This window comes from Buteo buteo, chromosome 8 (assembly GCF_964188355.1).
Source record: "Buteo buteo chromosome 8, bButBut1.hap1.1, whole genome shotgun sequence".
In the NCBI taxonomy this organism is placed as follows: Eukaryota; Metazoa; Chordata; class Aves; order Accipitriformes; family Accipitridae; genus Buteo; species Buteo buteo.
Genome location: NC_134178.1, coordinates 23,607,825 through 23,631,459, shown reverse-complemented (window position 1 = coordinate 23,631,459; position 23,635 = coordinate 23,607,825). Strand labels below are relative to the sequence as shown.

Here is a 23,635-nt window from a genome sequence, read left to right as displayed (position 1 = left end):
TGAGATGCTTGCTGCTTCTGCCTGTCATTCTGATGTTGACAAAAAAAAAAAAAAGAGTGTGGAAAATAGCTTTATATGCTTGTGTTCTTAGCATAAGAAAGAGACTGTGGAGCACTAGTATAATAAAAATGAGGTGTTGGGAGATGTGCAGTAAGAAAGGAATTGAGACTTATGAAAAACCTCTGAGACTTAGAAGGCTCAGACCAATGTTTGGGTACCTCTCGTATTAGCTAATGTGTGCTGCAAGCTTCACATGCAGTAATGATTGTTGAGAGCTATCCTGAAGTTCATGTGCTTCATTTTCCATTGACATGTTTACGTGCAGTCAATGTGCATGAACATAGTACTCACACTTCAATTTTTGTAACAATCTTCTGTGTGGGATAAATTTCCAGCAAGTCACTTTAGGCTGTTGAGTTCTGCTTTTATTTGGTTTATGGCTGCTATGTTGTTTCATATGTTTTGGATCAGAGAAATGAGTGCAGGAGTAGAAGCTGAGACTGAACTGTTTGCTATTTGTGGCTTTTAAAGCACTTTAAGCATGCTGCCATGTCATAGGCAGGACTATTGGAGTCTAGTTTCTTAGGAGTGTGTCTCTGAAATGTAGTACTTCCAGCTTTTAACATAATTTTTCTTCCCTATTCCCAGTGTTACTTTCACAGTGTTCTGCCATTTGAATGAGAAACAGTTTGTATAATGTCCACTTTGAAATTATACTCACATGGAGTTGTCTGGCAATGAAGAGGCAAGGGATAGTTGAAGAATCTAATGCTTCTTAGCTATGTCAGAACAAATGAATAACTTCAGGGACTTCTGGTTGCACTGGACTGTTATTTCTGCTTTTGTATTTGTTTGAAATTGTCAAAGAGATGAATAAGTAATGGTAGAAGAGGGTGAGAAATAAAACATAGATTGTACAAGTCCTGTTTGTTTAGAAAATTAGTCAAAAAAATCAACATATGAATACTCATCTGTCCAGTTTTTTTGGCCATGTTGTGTGTAAATCAGAGGTTTTATACTTTTTAGTAGTACAGATGTGTCGTAGCATCCCCAATGTATGAATTCTGTTACCCACTACCCACTGTGAAGAGGCAGATGTCATTGTGTTCCTCTTACCCGAAGTACTGAACACTTTGTGAAATCCTCAGCAGGTCCCCTTGTGGAGAGGGGAAAGCAAATGTGTGTTCTGTGGTGATCTGTTGTGGAACTTCAGATGGCAAAGTAGCTGTTACTGGAGATGCTGTCACAGAGCAGAAGTACTGTTTCAGTGATTAACTCTTACTTCAGAATGAAAGCTTTTAATTTCCTGGGTTATGGATTTGAGGCTTTTAAGGAAGTAACATTATAATGTATTTCATCATCATCCCATATTGACATCCCATCTCATTTCTTTAATATAGTAAAATGAAAATGCAGAAATGCAGTTTGGAGATGAACTTGAGAATATTGTATTACAGTTCGCTAATGAGGCAGTGGGGGAGAGGGGAACAGAAGTGTATGGTAGTCACTGAAAAACAGATTAGGAATTTGTGTTCTTTGCTACTGTGCTTTATGGAAACATGAATGTACTCTGATACCACCCATTTCTAGAGATGATGGCTAGTAGTAATATTGCCTTTGTTTATGCAAAGCTGACCAAACTTAAGGATTACATTGTAGTATATTTCACTAGTCAGATGACCTTCTTAAGAGGTTTAGAATGGCTAGTTTTACACTTGGAAGCCTGAAAGGATCCTTTAGAAGGGGATAGCATCTGTGGCAAGTCAACTAGTATTCATGGAGATCAGTATCATTTAGGAAATAGTATCAATTCAACCTAGTAGCAGAGAATTAATTGCTCAGCTATGTTTACTGTGGTCAAAAAAGAGGTGATACAACCTGTTAGAAGTATCTTTAAAAAGATGTACATGGATTGGTAAGAAACATTGCACCTAAATCTCTTTCGTACTTCAAATTGATGTTTCTTGGGTGGTTTTGGTTTTGTTTTGGTTTTTTTTCTGGAATGAAGGTAATACCATGCAAAGTAATACCATGAATGGTAGGAAGAGAAATAATCCTACCTAATTTGTTACTGTATGTTTGTAATTAACAATTGTGAAGGTCTTTTCTTGCAGGCTATTGTCTGGAATTTAGTATGTCAGGTGCTTTCTCTTTCTGAATGATTTTATGGTTTTTTTAAATAGCTGTTAAACATCCCTTTGTTTTGACATCAGGAAGAGAATCCGAAGACTTGATGCAGAGCAGAATATTAGTAAGGTAGAAGGATAGCTGTTGCAGCCTGATCTACTGCAGAAATGCACTACAGCTTCTCTACTATATGGAGAAGTAGTTAGATAATAACTTGAGCTAGCGCAGAAGTGCAAGTTAAGACACAAATGCACTGTGTATAATAATTTTTTAATTTTATTTCGTCTGAGGCTATGATTCTACAGAAGCACCAAAACAATCTATCTTCTTCACACTGGCCGCCCTTCTTGTGCCCTTGCATCTGTTGTGGCTGTGGTAACATCAGTGTGACTATCTAGCTATGATAGGCAGCAACCTATGCACATTAAATGTCTGTGAAAATCTGAGCATGGTACCCAGCAAGGTGGACAAAACAGTGGGTGTACAAATGCCAAACCTGTTTCCATAACGAGCAAAGGGAGCTTTCCACTTCTTGACTGTGATGCATGGGTCTACATGCTTGATGAGGGAAGCCTATGTTTGTTGTAAAATAGGGGGAATCTTGCATCGGGCCTTTTGAGTAAGTCTGTTTGTGTCACTGCATAGGGCCTTTTTCAGGGCTGAATTGAGGAAAATTTGTGGTTTGGAAACATGTTTTGCTTAGAGGCATGCAGATAAGGATTACAGAGCCTTTTTTGAGGAGCAAGACAAGCAGAAAGGGCGAACGAATCTAAAAAAACTCATTGAGATTTTTGGGAAGGACTCATTTGTCTAATCCCTGTAGATAGAAGAGCCCTTATACCTCAAGGCAGAGTAACTTAACTTGATCTAACCCAGGACTTCACAACAATTCTGTCCATCTTAGCAGACTTCATCACTGTTCCATGCTTTTGTTTTACAGTGAGGGAGTAGTGGTAAGGTGATTATCTAATAACTTAAAAAACCTGCTGCTGAAAATTTTTGGTTTAGCTTTGTATGGGACTTGAATTATACAAAAAAATTGTATGGTTTGAAAGATGTAATGGCATGTTGGATATGATTCCAAATGAGCAGTACATGAATTTGCATTGTGTTCAGTGATGTACTTGCACAGGATCTCTTAAGCAGTGACAAGTCTGACTAATGGCATGATTTCTGTACAGGAAAAGTATGTGATGGACTTGAATATATACTAATATATAATAGAATGCTTATGATGACAAATGCATGTGAAGTGTTTTTAAAACATGAATATGTATTTTTATAGGTCTAACAAGAAGCCTAAGTATAACTTCAGTTGGGCAGTCAACATTTGAAAAAGCACAAGGAGAGAAAGTTACGTTGCCATGTACTTTTGTACTCTCAGAAGAAGATGAAGGTCCACTAGATATTGAGTGGGTATTGATACCAGCAGATAATCAAAAGAAGGAACAAATAGTAAGTAGAGACTTTTTTTGGACAGTGTTAATTCAGTTTGTTTCAGTAGGTGAATGTATGAACTCTGTTGCTGACTTTTTAAACTTCCACCTTTTCAAGTTGGGATGCTTGTGATCTCAAATTACTTTGAAGCGCCAGTCGTCTGAAATATTGTGGAAGTTTTGGAATAGCAGATGAAATATGAAATGTCAAGAAATTTCTCACTATAAACTTGTCTTTTAAAGGAGAACTCTCAAATTAATTATGTTTCAGTTCCAGAAAATGAACTATGCTTCTGTACCTGCATTATTTTCCTGATTGAAAACTGATTTATGAGGATTTAATTTTAAATATATTAATTCTTTTATTTATTAACTCTTCCCTTTCTTTCAAAGTCTTATCAATGAGATGACTCCTTTTAGTAGACAGGTTTTACAGGATGAAATTAGAGCAATTTTAAACAGTTTTCTTTCAGTTAGAGGTCAGTGCTGACATATTGCTACTTGGGCAGGTGTTTGGTTGGAGTATTCAGTAGAGTACTGTGTGTGGTGGTATTTTGAAGATTGAGATATTTGGCTATGTCATACTTCTGGGATTATTTAAAACAGAGAAAGAAACTGTCAAGAATCTGAAGATACCAAATTATTTTGAACATTTACATGTGAAGTGGATTTCTGAATCATATTTCTTTTTTTAATAGATAATAATGTATGCTGTAGACAGGATTTATAATCATTATTATGCTGCTATGACTGGGCGGATGCAGTTTACTAATCCTGATCCCAGATCTGGTGATGGTTCGTTGGATATCCTGAATTTAAAGTCAGCAGACACTGGCACGTACCAGTGCAAAGTGAAGAAGGCTCCTGGAGTTCAAAGCCAAAAAATACAGTTGACTGTACTTGGTAAGATAATGCTTTTCTTGAATTTTCAGTGACATTTTTAATGTGTTTATCCTATCTTTGATGTCTAAAATTAAAACTTCTGTTGGGCAAAGTCATACTGAATCTATGACGATGCATCCATTATTGAGGCTTTGGGAGGGGAGGACATCATTCTGTTCAGGGGTATGAAGGGAATAATATTCAGAATAATAAGCAATTTTTAAAAGTTCTATGCCTGGCTTGTATTATGTAGAAAATCTTTCCATGCATAGAAATGGTTTGTTGCACAAGCTTTGTCTTTACCAAAATGGGCTGACCTACTAGAACACAACTAGTAAGCATTTTGATTGTGACTGTTATTAATTCAATGATACTTTGTTTATTAGTAAAGCCAGCAAGAACTAAATGTTCCATTGAAGGATCACAAGAGATTGGAAAAGATGTTATCTTGAAATGTGCATCACAAGAAGGATCCCCACTTTTGTCTTATGACTGGAGGAGAGTATCTGGCACACAGGAACTTCCTGCCACTTCCATGCTGAGTACTGTCAAACTTTTATTTATTACTCTGAAATATTTAAGGAAGATTGCATTGGTATTTTTGGCTTATCTTGACTTGTGAGCATCTCCTGCTTAATACTAGTATAGAGTGGTCAAGATAGGTGTCACTTGTGCCCTCTCACTGAGTAACAGTGAGTAAATGACTTTGAAACAAGTTGGTTTTTATTTTTTTTTTTATTCATACGGGAAATGTTTCAAGCTTTAAGTTACGATTCTTACCATTAGGCTGCAGAATTATGCTTGCTCATGCCTGAGTGTTGCGAGTTCTCTTGTTTGCTGGCGTTGTCTGCTTTTGTGCTCAAATGGACAATAGGGAAGAGTCAGGACAGAGTCTAGACTAGTGGTTAGAGCTGTCTTCAGGGTAGTGGAGATAAAAGCTTGAATTTTATTAGAGATTGAACTGAGGTCTTCGCTTCCCTATCAAGCGACAGAACTTCTTACTTAAAATAGGGTACATGTCTTTAGAAGAAAAGTTTTCGAGTAACAGAGAAGGCTTACCCTCTTCTTACAAGAGCTGACATACAGGACAGAGTTACATATTCTGAATTTTGACGGATGGATTCCAAATTATTATAGTGGTGGTGTTGCTTTTTTATTGTGAAAACTTCATTGTAGAAGGTTAATTTATGAGTTTTGGCTTTGTAAAAGTTATTCTGAAATATGTTTTGGAAGAGTACTGCTCAGTACAGGTTCTTTTTGATTTTCTTTGTAGTTACAAAAACTTTAAACCTTGAGATGTTGGGTTTCCTTGCAGTTGAAGCAGTTTAAGAATCTGCTTACAAATAGATGTATTTTAACTCGGGTTGTGTGGGACATACAGGACAAAGTGGTATCATGTGTCTAAGAGTAGCCAAAGTGGATGTCTAGGGTAGAGAGAGTAAGTTGTGTGGTTGTTCCTCATAAGCGTCTCCTATCCTGTAATTTATGCCTCAGGAAATTCAGATGTGGCTTCAGTTTAATTGATTTAAAACAAACAAAAAATGACATCTGTGAACTTCTCCAGTTTCCTTTAAACTTTTGTAGTCTATTAGAATCTGTAGTATCTTTGAACATAGATCCCTCAAAATCAGCTACATACAAAGAACCTCATACTGTTCTTCATTTTGAACTTGCTTCCTGGTAGTGCTGTTTGATATGTCTTATTTCTTGTTTTGACAGTGAACAGTTGATTACTAATGTCCTTGTCTGCACCACTCAAGACCTTAAGCTTCTGTTATTAGGTCCCTTCTTTCTCCACATCCCAAATTTTGTTTCATGGTAACAAAAAAATCAATTGACAATATCAGTGCTGATATTAGTGAGGAAGTATGCAAAAGTGGCATGTAACTTGATAAAACAGTGTTTGTTTTGGACTTGTGAATATAGTTTTGGGGACACTGAACATGTTTTCAAAAATCTAGACACTACCTAACTTCTTCGGGAGGAAGAGCTAAGTATTTGTGTGGTGCTTTGTTCCTGTGATGTAGTCTCTTGGCAGTGCTGATGGCAAATCTATTGGCAATTAAAGCATGCAAGCCAACTGAAGTTCATATTACTATATTCAGATTCTACTGAATCTCACAAAGGTAGCTGTCAATGGCATTGAAAGCCTTGGGGAAATACTCTTTGTTTTCATGGATTGTCTCCTACACTGTCAGCATAGCTAGATTTAATTGGTCACCCATTGGAGTGCAGTGTTCAGGTTAGATCCACCTCATGTTGAGCATGGGTTCTGCAGGCATCTAAGCTGGTTGTGTAGAATCGGTTTAGACAGAAAGAAGAGAAGGAGGTACTTCTGGGATGCAGTTAATCTTTTGTATTTTAGAATTCTATGTTAGGATGAGAGAATTGGCCATTCTAAGCATCTGTTCCTATCCATTGACGGAGAAATTAGACTGTAGGCTTTAATATTAAGTCAAATGCTGTGCAATAAAATTTAAGGTAAAAGTCTTTTACCTTGTTACAAATAATAGTATTTTGCAGCATGATACACTTTTGGTTTTATTTGGATATTTTTAATATGGCGGGTTTTAGTTAAGATTTCATCTATATGCTGGTTTAATAATTCTATAATACTGAATATGGAATTAAATTTTGGAAAATGGTAAACCTCTACCTTTTGTTGTTTGTAGATAAAAATACAGGGGAACTTCTCTTGAAAAATGCCTCTCAAGACTATTCTGGTACATACAATTGTGTTGCCTCAAACAGAGTTGGCACGGATGAATGTTCTGTTCAGCTGAATGTCACCCCTCGTAAGTGTTTGCTGTGTAATGGTCACATAGCACTTTGTGTATTAAAACTGAATAATCTTGTTTCTCTAAATTCCTAAGAGGTTAAAAAAAAAACCCTGTTGTGTAACTGATGGTTGCCACTTCAAGTCTTTACTTCCCAAAATGTTACTTTTTATGCAGAAAGCTGTAACTCTTACTATTGTTTTAAATGCACGATTGAAGCGTACCCTCTGTGATTCAGTAATATGCTATTAACCTGGATCATGTGGAAACGTACTGTTTTTAATGTTGATTTAAGAGAAAAAAGTTGGTCATAGAAACTTGACACTTAACAAACAGTATTGTTATTTATCTATTCTAGCTATAAATACAGCTGGTATAATTGCTGGAGCTATTATAGGAACTCTGCTGGGTCTTTGTGTACTGGGTTTTCTCATCTTCTGTTGCTGTAAGAAACATAGAGAGAAGAAATATGAGAAAGAAGTACATCACGATATCAGGTAATGACATATGTCTTGTTTCTGAGCGGTATTATTTGAAGATTAACTTTTAAATGTGTATTTCTGCAAGTAAGATACTTAACAGTTGAGATTTCTGTCTTAATCTGGAAAGCTTATTAACATACTAACAGCTTGTCAGAGAACTTTTTGTTTTGAATATGGTGTAGGTAGTCATGTCTAACTTCAGTAAAGATCTTAAAAGCAATGAATACTTGATTTTTTTTTTTAATTTTTTTTGAATTTTTTTACCTTAATGTGTGAGCCTCTTCTGGCTACTGTGTCAGAATAGAAAGAAACAAACTGAAAGCTTGTTTTGTAAGCTCCCACATGGTAATGGTGACTGAACTCTTGTTCTGGAACTGTTTTTCTGTTTATTTCAGAGAAGATGTTCCGCCTCCAAAAAGTCGCAGTTCAACAGCCCGCAGCTACATAGGCAGCAATCGTTCTTCCCTGGGTTCAATGTCTCCCTCAAATATGGAAGGATATACCAAAACTCCATATAGCCAAGTCCCAAGTGAAGACTTTGAACGCACTCCTGCTCAAAACCCAACCTTTGCACCTTCAAAGGTAGCTGCACCTAATTTAAGTAGAATGGGAGCTGTTCCTGTGATGATTCCAGCACAAAGCAAAGATGGGTCCATAGTATAAAATATTATTAATTTAAATGCTGCTTTTTTTAAGTGTTCATTGTAAGTATTAGAGAAAACTACTGTGTTTCATCCCTCATTTAAAAAATGGCATGCAATTTTCCTTGAAGAAGATAAACAAGTTTGAAAAGCCACCAATTCTTATTTTTAATTTTAAACTTTTTGGCATATGACAGTTGAACTATTTGCTAAAAGCATTGAAGTTCCTAAATAAATGTCGGACACTGAAGGTATTTGGACCTCTGGTAGATTGTTGAAGAGACACTGTCAGCTAATGTGCAGTTCTGAATATGTAATAGTGAGACACAAGTGAGAAGTAACAAAAGCATTTCATATGTAGACCATGAAGTTTATCAGAGTTACTGAAACTTTATCCTCAATTTTGGAATAACAGAAATATTTGAACTTTGCCACTGTCTGATGTAGTTGCAGGGGGCTGAAATACTGAGGATGACTTTGAATTCTGTTCAGACTGAGTATTTATGCAGTTCTTTAACCTGGTAATGTTTGTCTGGAGCACTTCTTGAGCTCTTATTTCAGGGGCTACCAGTTATTTGATTGGTTCAATTAATTTATTGAATCTATTCTGAATTTAAAATTTCAGTGAGTGGAAATGTGACAGGAGATCTTGCAAACTCTTAGAAAGATGATTTTTTTCTGTAATAACTAGTTCTAGTCATGTCAGATAACTTAATATGTTATCTGATGCAAGGGGTCCTATCACGTTGTTGGTAGTGGTATCTAAGCTTAAATCTATAGATCAAATGTTACTGTCACAGTAAGAATGAATATGTGTCTTTATACAGGTCTTAAGTTAATTGTACCTTGCATTTTCCAAAGCCTGTTTAGATTCTAAGGCAGTGCTCTTACTTTTTTCCAAACTGATTACCTAAAAGCTCCATGGTGTTTTAATGAAAGCTGTTAAGTAACTGGTACCTGTCTGATATCTGATATTTGATATCTGTCTCTTGCTCTAACATCCCTGTGGAAACATCTTTTCCCATACACATGTAAGCAGTAGTCAGAGTAAAGGCTAAGATGCTGATATCTTTCTGTATGAATTTGCAAGGAGTTTAAAGCTAATTTCTCCTTGCCTCTTCAGCAGCCCTAAATATTATGAACAGACATTTAGACTTTAAGGAGCAAGAGTTTCATGCAGCCAGAATCCGAGAGGAAATAGTTATCCAGAATTGTTGATACAAATCTTGTGTTTCAAGATTAAAAACTCTTCTTCCCAGTTTTGCAAATTTAAAGCATTAACAGGAGGAACAAAACAATTTCTTATCTTACCTTCACACATACTTAAGGACTTCTGATAGCTTCTGATGACTGATACTATATACCAGTGGAAGCTGGATTTAAATCTTAGTGCAGTTTGAATCTTTGTGGATTTTTTTTCTTCCTTCCTATTTTCTGCTTTCTTCTTCATCCTGTGCTGGGGGGTGGGAGCAGGTGAGTCCCTTCAGCTTATTCTAGGATAGATGTTAAACTGCAAGGTATTTTGGAAAACTCTAAAGGCATATAGTATGTGGCACTGATGTTGATGAAGTAAATACCTGAACAGCCTGTTGAAAGATGTTAGGATTATTTGTATGTAGCAACAGTGTGAGAGAAAACATTTCCCCAAACTACTAGGTTTAGTGTCTGCTCTTTTGTAGCTGCTTATAGATCTGTGATAAATTCTTTGGCTTACTACTAAATGTTTGTCCTGTACTAAGGTGCACAATTTTTGGCTGGCACTATTAACATAAGGAATATACCCTTCATACTGAATTTAGAAACTTGAATGGCTATTAAGTATTCTAGACTTAGTTTTACACATTTGGGACTTTTTTAGATTGTAAACTGATACTGTTATAGATCAGGTTTTTTTATCTTTCATGTGTGCCTTGTCAATAAACTTTGCCTGATTGTAACTTCAGTTTTTATGAAATTTCTGGTGCCTAAACTTACTGTTTGAACAGGTGCTTAGATGATGGTACAGTTCTTAAAACATGACACTGTGATCTGATTTCTTGATTCTTATGTACTATTTATACCTCTTCATGCCTATTTTTGGATGTGACTTCAGTGTCTCTCTCTGTATTGTTCTATATTTCAAAATGTCAGTTACTCCTTCAATTGCTACTTATGATCTAAATGTTTATGTTCCTGAAAACTGTTCAGTTGTTGTACCAATGAGATGGACGATTGACTTTTACTTGTGTGGTAAATGATAGGTTTAGTAACTGTGCCAAACATACGCTTATGAAGAACAACAGATGAGGAGACATCTTGCATCCACTTATTGTGATAGAAGAGACTTCTGAGATTTTAATCATACACTGATTGTTTACCTTGAAACTAAGGCCTTCCTTAATGAAAAGGGTATAGTTATTATAAATACAAGTTGAGTACAAAACTAAAGTGAATCACAGACTGAGAGATAGCTATAAACCTAAGCAACCAGGCAACAAACCTACTGCATTTGGTTCTTGGCCATCTGTGGACATATGTGAGATGAGATGTGGTTTTTGTTTTTTTGTTTGTTTGCTTTTGGTTGGTTTTTTTTTTTTTGTTTTTTTTTTTTTTTTTTTTGGTTTGACCTGAGACCCTGTACTTCCAGTCAGGTAAGCCCTAGGACACTCAAGAACAGAAACCTATCTCACTAAAGCATACAGAGCAGAGTTTACACATGCTTAATGCTCTGTCAGCTTGTACAAAATAATAAATGGACAGAACAGAAGGACAGTGTGATGTGCCCTCAGAGCCTAGCTGGTAGGCTTAGCAGCCTTGACAGTGTCTGTCTATTTATGTAATTGCATGGAAAATAAAAGAAATAGAATCTGACATAGTCCTTATCTGAAATAAAGAACCTCTGACTTGGGGTAAACTTTGCCTCAAGTTGCTATCATCATGCCTTTTTGAATGGATACAACACTACTATGAAAACATAATACTGCTATTATAAATTATTTCTTTTGTCAATAGATTGTTCGCTTACACTGGATTATGATTCTCAAAAGCAGCTAGTGTAGTTTAGCAATGATTTCTAGCTGTGTAGGTGGTGAACTGGTTAAACACGCGAGGTGTCCGATCTTACAGATAACTGCTAACAGAACTCTTTTAGGAAGTAATGGCAGCTGAAGTAAGAGTTAGAAGGTGGCATTTTTAATGTCTCATTTTATTAAAAAAAAGGGGTGGGGTGGTACCATTATGTAAATACTCTAAGTGAACTCAAGAAACCTAGTTAATGTCATGACTGTAAACTTGCCTGTTGAGGACTACTATATATAGGAGAAAACCCTCAATTTAGTATGATGTGAATAAAGTGTTAGACTTGTAATACTGTAGAGGTTATGTAACTTGTGTCCATACATTACAAACATTTTCATAAACTTTCTGAAATGCATATTTAAAGATATTTGTTTGCAACTTTCTTACCTAAAAATGAATACTTCTTCCAAAACTGTGTAGTGCACAGAAATGCCTTGTTGGAGGGATAAAACATGACTTTTGAAAGAAATGTACATGCATACATCTTTATCAACTCTGATAGTCACATTCATGTTAGATGTATGCTTCCTGCTTAATAGTACAAGTAAGACTTCTTAATTGCAAGTTTTTCTGTAATACTGAATATTGTATATTACTGGTTTCCATGATAAGCTTTTGGTTTTGTTCTTAACAGTGTACTATTCTGGATCACTTTAGATCTTTGTTCCAGTCTAAAGACTTAATACTATTTGTGTCACTTAAACTTTGTTTTATACACTTGATAGGTGCTTTATGGGACCCTTTGATTATTGGTCCTCTAGCATTGAGGCACAGCTCAATTGAAATTGGAGCAATAATATTTCCTGGGATCCAAAATGTTATGATGTTACGTCACACTTCTCATGCACAAAGCATGGACTTGAATATTGATATGAATTTCAGTATGAGGTTTTATATTCACACTTTTGGGGGAGTGGTATTTTAAAATAGAAGTATTGTGAGTGAATTTGTAAAAACAAAATCCAAAATTTTAAAACGCTGTAGTTCCATGACAGACTTGTGTACTTTTTGAAATAAAACTGTTGGAGAAAACAGTAGTCTGTCTTTATTTTAAAGCAGCACTTGTGTGTGTATGGCTTCAGCTTTCTCTTTATGTAATTGGAAGTGAACTAATAAATATGGCTGTGTATACCATACTAGCATTAATCATTTTATTTCTTGCTTTTTCCCCCGATTAATTTATAAGGGAAGTAAAACTTCAGATATTTTAAAACATGCACTTATTTGTGGTTTCTAATGGTAGATACACAGATGTAGTGATCAACTTTAAAAACATACTGGAGCAATCTCAACAGTTACTCTGAAACATGAGACTGGAAAAGAACATTAGCTTAAATTTCCTCCCTCTTTATTTTAGGTAGAACCAAAAATTCTTGAAACTGATAAATTCTGGTCTTTTAAAATTCAGACAAGCAGGTTTACAGCACTCAAAGCATGTTTTATATAGTCAATTAACATGCATCTTTTTTGATTCAAAGGAAGTTGACTTGGGATATTCCCTACCTCTTGGCCTTGTAAACCAACTGGTTACTGTCCTTGTAATTTTACCTACGATGAATGCAATTTCTCCAGTGTCGTCTTGGGCACATACTTAGTTTTAGGAAACTAAAAGTCTGGCATGGGTTCTGTTTGCATTAATGGCATGTATTATGTTTATATCATTGGAGGCCTGTTAGCTTACATTTGTTCATAATGTATGCATATCTTCATATGTAAATGTGTACCTGTGCCATGCCAGATGTTTCAGTCACTTCTTTGTGCATAAATAAAAAACCTGATACATGTGTGCACAAGCGTATGAAGTTAAATGGAGTACTGGTGGAAAAACCTTTAGGAACTCTTTCAAATTCAGATTTGTGCTTAAATACAAAAGGAAACCTAATAAAAAATGAAGGGTCAGATTTGTCTCTATTTGAAGAGCTCTAAGAAATCTTTCTACACCCTTTTAACCTTAACCTCAAGACTTAAGTTCAAGACTTCAGTCCTTTCCTAAGGTGGCAGTTTTGTGACAGATGGCACTTGCATGCCTCAGCTGCCCCAGGTCTTTTATTTGGAGATGAGGTGATTGTGAATCAGAGAAGCCGAGTACCTCCAGCTTGTCTGTGGGAATTCCAGCAAGGCAGCTAGTGCTTTCCCCAGTGTGTCCTGAAAGAATAGAGGGCACTTGTCATGTGGTAGTTGTACAAAACCTTTGTGGTCCTTATATATACATATACATAGACAATGCCTTGCATAAAGTTTCTTGAAAGGTCTCTCTTGCTGTTGTTGATTTTGGTGTTTTGTTGTGGTTTTTTTTTTTCCTCTGAACATCTTAGACTGACTTTGTACTTTGAGCTTACTATTTCAAATTTACTTCTCAGATGGAGAAGCTTGGGTTCTTTCAGGCTCTAGGATAATGCTGATAGGCAATTAATTGTTACACTGTTTCAGAAAACAGTTAATGACAGTGCCTTAGCCTTGCTTTCTTGTGTGTAAAATCCATAAAACAAAAGAGCTTGTGAAGAAAACAGCTGATCAAGGAGCAAAAGGAAGAGTAGAGTGAAAGAATGCTATGAATGTTGCCTACCTTTCCAAGTCTCAGCTTATGCTGAAATTATCTTTCACTTGTGGGGTGACTGTAGGTGATTGCTCACAACATGAAGACTTGCATCGTAACAGAAAACTGCGTGTACTTGAGCTATGATGATTCTGTTGCTTTTTTGACTTGCTGTAGGCTTTTTGCAGAATGGTACAGGCTCAGCTATTAGGAGAAGAATATGAGCCTTTAATTTTATAAAATAACTGCCCTGGCAGAAAACTGGCCTGGAGGATTGCACTGTCCCTGCTTCTGACTTCCATTCAAAGTCAAGTTTCTGAAAACTGGGATCCTTTAAGGATCCTTTGATATCCCCCCCCCATATTGTTGTAGGTCAATGTTAGTTTCATCCTCATAAGCTGGAATTTTGAAGACTTCAGCTGCAGACTACTGGTGAAGTTGCTTTGAATACGCAACGTCTATAGCATTTAGTGGCAGCAGCTGCTAGCTGGGTCCTCACTTTTAGTGCATTAGCACAGTGATTGAAATTTCCACAATTCTACCATATTATTCAGGAAACATTAAGAAAGTTGTGTAACTCATACAGGAGCCTTGTATGATGCCAGGATTGCTAGATGGCGGGCGGGGAGTAGCTTTATAAAGAAGTTGAGCGTGTTGGTTACACAACTTGATTATGTAACAATTTTAAAGCATGGCAATATTAGAAGAGACATTAACATCTGAAAGCACATCACTTTACCTTCAGTAATCTAATTTTTTCTTCGGGGAAAAACCTTGGGAGGCAGTATGTCTGCTGGGAAGCGGAGAAGGCTGTGTGATGCAATGACAGTTGTCCCACTTCTCAGGGCTGGATGCTGTGGTTCTGTGAGCTGCAGACAGGCAGGATGAAAGTTGAGTGCTGTACCTGAAGGGTGTTGGACTCTTTTTCTGGTGTATTTTTCCTAATTGCAAAATGGAGAGAGGAAAGCAGTGAGTCTGATCAGTGTGGGGAATTCTTGTAGGAAGGATCAGAATTCTGGAAGCACAAATGAACTGTCCAACTTCTTGAAGCCTTTCCCTGCTCTGGTTTCCAGCAGCATCTGATTTAGGTGTTTTCAGATAGTCTGCAAAACCTTTTTGCATTTTGAGTTGCTTATATAGCCAGCATATCTTCATTACTTAAATTGGAGAGTCCTGTACTCTTCCTTCCACGCATAATTTCTGCATATGATGTTTTTGGTTATATTATTACTAGTAATACTGTATAAAGACACAGTCAGAAGAAACTGTAGGGTCGAGTCTCCTGAACACCCCAGCCAGGCCAAATGGTGACAGCACGGCTTCTTGGTGCTCTGGGCACAAACATCTCCAGGGGTGTGTGCTGTGGTCGCTCAGGTTAGGTAGCAACTCATTCAGAATGTGGTATCACGGAATAATAAAGCAGATGATAAAGAGCTATAAATGTAATTTAGTACCTTTAGTATAATAGCTTCCAATTTTGTCAGTTTTGCAAATTACGTTCTATGTGAATAGGAAAGAAACTTGGATTTTGATTGGCCAGTCAGTGCTGTACAAGTGAAGTAATGCCTTTGCATAGCTTCTGATTTGGCCTATACAGGAATCTGATTCTCCTGATTTCATATCACTTGACATGTTTTACTTGTGAAAGTGTGCAGCAGAGCATCCATTCTCGGTGTTAAGGTCTCTAATTGCAACCAGGAGCAGCATCAGCTCACAGCATCTTGCTAGTCATCTGAATGGGTGATGTTTCTAAGACAATACTTGATGAAATCAAAACATTTGTGCTGTGCCTTACTTAATTGTAGGAGATCAAGATAAAATTGTTACTTAAGATTTCCATTTACTAGTAGAATAGTTCATGTGGGAGGGATACTGATGCCCTTAGACTAGAAATAGAGACAACTGGTGGTAACACATAAAGCTGCTGAATTGCTTGTGACTGCTAAAGAAGATGACAACTCTGGGGCACAGCTGGTGGTTTGTGGAACATGTCAAAAAGCTTATGTTGTGGCTGCTAGCACCGAACTTCTTATCTGGATAAATAAAATGCCCTTCCATGTCACTTCTAATCCTGTAACTGTCAAGACCAGGACCAGTTCATCTCAGCCGTAAGAGCTGTAAAATATAAAATAAAGCTTAAATGACTTTATTTTAATATATTCTTCCCTGTTTCTTCTTAGTACACAAGAAAAATTACATCTTACTAAAAGGGCACAGCTTCAAATGAACTGTTTGGTCTTGCACTGGTTTCATCCTTGTATTCTGTAATTCAGTGTGAAATGGCTTAGGAATTGCAATATCTTTTTCTCTTGCTTCAGACTTGAGTTATGGTTTGGGTGACCTCTTTAAGTAACCTATTTAATTTAATGACCTTGTATCTCTATTTAAGATGGGAAAACCCACTGTGTTTAAAACACAGAACTAAAAAAAAAAAAAAAGCAGTGGTCTCCCATAACATCTTCAGCCCACTTGGAAAAAAACAACCAAACAACCAAAATCCAAAACATTTTATGCCTAAATATGAGTACTTTGTATTGAAACGAAGTGATAAATTGTGTGTTTGGGAATACTGAACGTCCCCTTGCAGCTGATGCTTGGGCAGCCTGCATCCCTCCCTCTCTGCAGCTAAATGGGACTGTACAGCTCTGCTGCGGTTTGTGGTGACTTGCTGAGAAATGTTACATTTTCCAACAGAAAGGAAAATAACCTTCTTAGGTGCAGGAAAGTTATTTTCTTACTGCTTATTCAGGAGAATAATTTAGGTAAGAAAACAGTTATTGTAATCCGCATCAGTTAAGACATTTTGTTTTTCTGTGTAAGCTCTGACAAAAAGCTGTAACTGTACAGAGATCATTAAAAGGAAATGTACAGCCGAGGTATGAATGTAGTTTATGATAGGTTTTAACAGTTGCGGTGAGAAACGCTGTATTTATGTTACCTTTACACACACTATTGCTAGGCTGGAAGTACATACCTCTACATCCCTTTTTTTTACCAAAAAAAAAGCGTAACTGAAGCCTGACTGACTAATATGGACCAGAGCTTAGAGCTAATCATTAAAATGTCTGTTTTCCTCAGACTGAAGTTAAGGTCACCAATGATGTGTCTTCATTTGCAGCTCATTCAGGAAAAAAAAATTACTTTGACACACCGTAATTGTATCTGTCAGTTTTCTTTTAGGAGCAAGACAATGAAAATTGTTGGTTTTGTACAGATAACGTAGGGTTCTGACCACGCTAGACTTGCATACTTGAAAAGGCATTGAAGTTCTAAACATCAATTACATGTTTTTAAAATCAAGGTTATGTTGCTACTTGAAGAATTTTTGGTGTATTATTTAAATGATCTATGCATATCAATGTGATTTTTTTTTAATAGTGCATGAACTGGGTAGGCAGGCAGGAATCTTACAAAACCCGCTAAAATCCTTTATTCCTGGATGAAAGAGCTGGAAGGAGCCTTTGTGGTCAACAGCCTTTTTGTTGCCTGAATTAGCATAATTTCCCTGCCCCTGGTATTACCTGGGCAAGCTAGGATTTTAATCGGCACTCTGAGTGGGCTGTCCAGCTGACAGTGAAAATTGGGTCATTGTATTACACATGTGAATTTTATTCTGACAACATCCTGTGTCTCTGCCAACCTTATTAACTAGTTAACTTGCTGCTGGCTGTATGGTTTGTACATGGGGGGGAAATAGCTGAATGTGCAAGGAAGCTTAGGACATGCTTAATGCTTGACATGGCTAATAAAAGCTCACTCACCTGCAGTAATAACAATAATAAAAGAATCCCAAGGCAAGGGAGTCTGATTAACGAACTGGAGGGTTAAGGTTGATGTCCTCTGTCATGACTTAACCATGTGTTGTTTGTTTTTTGGTTTTGTTTTGGGGGTTTTTTTTAAGCGTTGACATCTCCTTATTCCTCAGCTTCCACATCTGTTAGAATGGAGATAGTGCTGTGGACTTTCAGGGACTTTTGGAACTTCAAGTTTGCCATCGCACTGTCATTTTTTTAAAGTTATTCTTGACAGATCTTTTCAGTCTTCAGCAGCTGCCCATCTAGTGCTTATTTTAACTTCTTTCCTAATCACAGAAAATTTTCAAATACATGTATTTAAAGATGGTTCTGTTGGTCAGAACATCTGTGGTTGTCTCTGTCTCCAGCTGTTCGCTGTTTTTTAATTCTGTCCTGACAACAGTCAGTCTTCCAGTACTTCTAGCGCTACCTGGGTACTTCAAGTTGTAGTAAAAATGATAGTAGGGCAGATCTCATTAGGCAGCTTCTTGAGAGTGAAAGATCCCCTAAAGCCCATTGCCAATGCAAGGGGAAACATGTTTCCTCTGGAGGCTTTGTCAGAGATCCCAGCTTGGATGCCTGCTTGGCATTGCTTCCAAAGGAGGCGGCTTCTCTCTCCTTCCACTCAACAGCGTGTAGGAGAGTATTCACTTGGGCTGGGGTCCCTCATCACTCAGCTGGGTCACTTGGCACTCCCTCACCACCCTTTTCCCTGCTGCTCGCTTACTAGTGTGATGAAAAGCATTCTCAGGATAAAGTAGTTCATCCCATTTATTTTGCAAATATAGAATCAAGGTGTCTTGAGTACTCCTCTTCATCGTTACTGATACTGGAAGTATCTAGCCATGTATACTTAAACTGCCAGGCTGAGATACGTAGAGACGTAAAGCTCCTTCTTGTTGTCATTGCGTTGGCCCTGCCAGCAGCAAATTACTCTTTGTGTTTGGCTCTTTATACAACTTTCCTCTCCCTACAGCTCCCCACTTACATTGGTGGCTGACCTTCCTCTTTCTGTTACATGCCACCTATTTATTTCTGATTGCTGGATTTATTTCACCACTGAAGCAGGATGGATTTTTAGACAGTTTTTCCCTTTTCTGAGTGTAGTATGTTGCTATTGAATATGCTTTTGTGGAAGGTCATTCCTTTTACTGATCTTTTTTATCATAGTTTTTGTTCCTAACCAGTTTCACTCATTTGTCTCTGGTTTAGGCATTAGACACTTTAAATACAACATGTGTTGTACTTTAGACTGGCCCCTGTTTTTCCACCTTAAATGTAATGAAGTTATGATTGCAAGTACCTGGGCAGCCAGCAGTTTCTCATTAATTGATATTTTTGCTTGCAAGATCTGAAAGAGTTACCACACTGTGTTTGTAAGTTACAACACCAGTGGGTGGTTAATTTTGGTGTTTCTTTTTTGCTTTGTCACAGTTGCACGAATAACCTCTAGCTGCATGCTAAGGTTCCCTTGCTAGACTGCGTTTTTCTTTTTTTTGTTTTGTTTTGTTTATTTGTTTGTAGGGATTTACTTAGATGAGAAGGAAAGAAGAAAATCAAGACTGAAAGTATCAGGACAGTGCAGGCAAAGGAGAACAGATTATGTTGTATTTGTTCCCTTTTGCCCTACTAGCTCGTTTAAGTAACTATTTCTTAACCCCTTTTGCTTTTCCAAACAACTGGGGGATCAAAAGCTCTCACCCCATCCCAGCTTGTCTCTGTGTGCCATATAGCAGATCTTTTTCTTCATAAGCAGGGTGTGTTAATTGTCTCTTGACTCATTCATGAAAGGGAGCAAACAGGACATGCTTCACGGAGAGCCTTTGTTACGTGAGCCCCTACTCACGCACCTGCCTAATCCCTGAGAATAGCCAGATTTATAAACAGTTTGGCATGTAAGACCTCTGTTTCTTCAGGCTTTTCCAATAGACTGGGATAGGAGGAACTGTGTGGGAAGCGGCTTAATCTTTATTTAGAAGGCATATGGTTATTAATTATTATCTAGTTACCAGTTTGAGAGTTATTAATGCAAGAGGTGGGAAATAGGAATGTTGTGTTAGCTGTGGTGCGAAGACAGGAATACAGACAGAAAGCACACTTCTTGCCTCAGTGTTCAGTCCCAATTAATATGCCTCTAATATTCCTTAAAAGAATAAGTATATAAACAATAGCCAGAATGAAGTTGTAAAACAGATTCTCATGCTAGACAGTAGCTTTAAATAGAAAGAAGGCAAATGTGGTGATTCAATGCCAAGCAGTACTTTGTACTGATTTGAGTTATGCTTCCAAGCAAGGTTTTGTGAAGGTACTCAATTACTTTTACTGTCACGTGCAACTGGAAGATTTTAGTTGATGTGTAATTCTAATTGCAATGTGACAGTTTGCAAGGAAGAAAGTGAGATGTTACAGAGGTAGCCTGAGTCAGTTTTTTTGATTACTGGTCTTATGGAGAAACTATTGTGTCATTGAGGCATGTTTTAAAAATCTGTGAGGACTGGTATAATAATACAAAAGCCTGTAATAAGCTGAAATGGTGGAGTAAGAAAATGAGATGTTTCCAGTAAATGTAATATATACGTGTGTGGATTATTAATTAGGAAGAGTTGTTTTCTGTTAGAATATCGCGTTTGGAAAATTAATATTGGTGACTGTCAGCAGAGTTTGAGTACAGGCAGCATATAGATAGAAAAGGCAGTTTTGCAGCATGGAGTGGTAGCAAAAATGCTTAGTTATCATTTTTCTTACAATATCAGTCTTGGAATATTAAGTCAAAGAATACAGAGCTGATAAAGAACTGTAACTGGAACAAAGAATTATTTTCTACTATGTTTGTGCAAAAAAGTATCCCCAGAAAAAGTCAACAAAAATAGTCTAGGAGCTAGAACTGACTTCTAAGGAAATGGTGAAAGAACCAAGTATGCAAATTGGGATGAGTCAGTGGATTCTTTGAGACAACTGAGTGTTTATATCAGTAAACAACAAAAATGTGTGGTTCTTTGATAATTCAAGTTACTGATATGAAACTGAGGAGAGAGACATCTAAGCAGACTTTGACAGATACTTTAAAAATTGATGGCAGTAGGTATGCGCTGGGACATCAACAAGGATTTTCAGATAACCCAAGTGAAGATACTGAAAATTTGCTATGAAGTTAAGTTTACAGTCATTTAAAGTCCACTGAAAAATTGAGTCAATTTGCTACACCACCGCACTGGTTTTCTGCAAGACACTGGTATAAACTCTCATCTGAATGGCCATAAATTGGGTGATGATTGGAATCGTACATTTAATTGCTGTATATTACAGTGTCTAGCCTCTTGTTAATATAGATTAATGATATTCTTTCTTTTTATAGTATGACATCGCACACAAGATTGGTGACATAACAGTGGTATAAACATGAAGAAACAGGCATCATTTTTTGCATGACTTTCAAGTGTGGTGAAACTGAAGTACATTATGAAATGAAGTGCTGTTTTTTTACTTGATCTCACTTTAGATTCAAGATTATTAAGTAGGCTGTATTCAGTTTTGTAAGTACCAAATTTTTTCTTTTACATATTTTTAATGCAAAGTTTACAAAGTGACTACCAACATTTTTCTTGCTAGTTGTATTTTGAAAAGCGTGCACTATCACTTCTCTCTGCCTTCCCCCCCACCTCCCCGGAGGTTCAAAAAAATTGTGAAGTTAACAAAATCAACTCAGGTAGTAGAAATATAGCCTTAAGCAGTGGGGCGTTGAAAGAGATTGTAATCTGAAAGTAGTTTTGTTTTTTCCTAGCTTTCTGGTCTGCTGATTTCGTAGGAAGTGTATCATCTATTCAATGCTGTAGTGATACCAATGAGGTCTTACAATCTATGTGTGAAATGTGCTGTATTTTAAGATTGTGTATTTTATAACACTTAATAAAATGTACTTGAACGTTACAGTTAGCACATGCTTCAGCATAATCTGTTAATGCAGGTGTTGTGGTAATTCATGTCTGTAGACTGCCTGATTCCTTCTGCTCCCCAGTTTACCCTGCAGGAGACCAGAGGGAAGAAGAGCACGGTCTTTAAACCAGGCTAGTTACAGGGTCCTTGTTGCCTCCTGCTGCATGGAGACTTTGGGTATTGACTTCATAATGAAAATACTAGTCTACCTAACCAGGTTGTAAGCATGAGACCACTGTAGACTGATCTTGTGGATGGGAGCTTAGTAATTCATTGTCGGAGCCTGGTACCCTGCTGGGACTCGGGCATTTCTGATAACTCGTCATCTGTCACAGCCCACATAAATCAGAGCATGCTGAAGGTCACCCCAGCATTTAGGAAGTAACAGGGAGCATATGCAAACTTAAACCCATCTTTGATTAACTACATCTTTCTGTGCTCTTGAGAAATACTGGGTGTATATGCATGTGCTGTTTTTTTACTACTGTAAACATGTAGATACTAATTTAAACCTTAATCTAGGGATATCTGCTATGCAGTGGTCTGAAGACAACCATATAATCCATTGGTGAAACTGGTGGTTATAATGCTGAAAAAATGTTACTTACTAAATTATTTTTGCTTCTGCCTTTGAGAGGAGTGCAGCTAATTGTAGAATAAACTCAACCTCGGATGCTTTTGACCAAAAGTTCCATATAATTGGTTTTATCACAGCACATGAAAAAACAAGTAAAACCATCTAAGAAAATAGTAGTATCTTAAGAGAAAAATGAGAGGAGGGTTTCTAAATGTCACAGGTTTAAGTAGCCGATTAAAAACAAAAATAAATCGTTCCAAATCTAATTTAATAGTGTAATTACAGAAAATATACTTTGCCTTTAAGAAGCACTTGGTTTTATGCCAAAACATTACATTCCTCATTCTCTCCTTTGGCTCCATGCTGCCTAAACTTGTCTGTGAGTGAATCTGGCAAGTAATTAATCAGGGTAAAATTCCATTGGCATCAGTATGAAAGTTGCCTGGTCAAGAAGCAGCAACTGCCTGTTTAGTGTATGTTCTGGTAGTGATTTATGGATATAATTTACCTTTTTTGCTATAGTATGCTCCATGTAAGATGAATAAGTGTCTTCCCCCCACCCCCCACCCCCCAACGATCACCATCATCTAAGTGCTTAATTGCTGGTGCTTTAGGAAGGGAGGAGAAAGGTAGGAATTACTGTGCAAGCTTATAGCTTTGTTTTAAAAACTGAGTTTTGTAAAATAACTCTTTTTTTCCAAGAAAAATCTGCAAAACTTGATGCACCAAAGTATGTTCTTGAAGGAATAAGTGAAATAAACTTTTCTTTGTACTCAAATTCCTACCTAAATTAACTTTAATATATACATATTTTAAGTAAAGAAGTATGTAACAAATGTCATTGAAGTTAAATGTGTGTCCATTTTGCAAAGAAATTTGCATTTAGTTTTTGTTTGAGAAACTAGTAACTGCACAACTACTTTGTCATCTGTCTAATGAGTTGCTTGGCTAATCCACATGTTCTTACCAAATGTCCAGATACCAATACTGAGCCTTTTGAAAGGTACTGTGTGTTGGGTACTTAGTCCAGAAGTCTATCCCGGTGACGTCACCAAGTAAGTGTTGTTAACTTTATGTTTCTGTGGCATAAGGAGGGTACAAGTTTGAAAGCTTGTCTGATGCCACACAGAAGTTCTGAAGATTGAGTCTGACTCTCAATGTGCTTTTTGCCACCTTTCTCAGGCTTGGATGGTACAATAATGAAGCCTGGAGGTCATGCGTGTATAGATGATCATGACCAGGTGGCTGTTCAGGACTGATTGTAGATGTCCGGAGGCATTTTTACTTGGTTACAGGTGAATTTTTCAACCATTTCTCCTTTGTATCCAATACACGGAATAGCTTGGTCATGAGTGGTCAGCGGGTGGAAAACACCCTGGCTCTTGTGCCAACA

The 23,635-nt window shown here is 37.0% G+C and overlaps 1 protein-coding gene across 2 annotated transcripts in view; it reads left to right on the top strand.

Annotated features, from left to right (window-relative positions):
* Nucleotides 1–21,659, top strand: part of CXADR (CXADR cell adhesion molecule) — a 36,558-nt gene extending 14,899 nt beyond the window's left edge. Inside the window, exons 2-8 of one of the 2 annotated variants that reach the window (XM_075033917.1) lie at nt 3,413–3,582; nt 4,262–4,466; nt 4,832–4,987; nt 7,118–7,240; nt 7,581–7,719; nt 8,100–8,286; nt 21,088–21,659. In XM_075033917.1, the coding sequence (XP_074890018.1) occupies nt 3,413–3,582; nt 4,262–4,466; nt 4,832–4,987; nt 7,118–7,240; nt 7,581–7,719; nt 8,100–8,286; nt 21,088–21,129 (1,022 nt within the window). In that variant the 3' untranslated portion in view covers nt 21,130–21,659. Of the gene's footprint in view, nt 1–3,412; nt 3,583–4,261; nt 4,467–4,831; nt 4,988–7,117; nt 7,241–7,580; nt 7,720–8,099; nt 12,539–21,087 lie in introns of those variants that run through there. The other variant, XM_075033916.1, reaches the window with a different exon arrangement.
* The last annotated feature ends 1,976 nt before the right edge of the window (nt 21,660–23,635 follow it).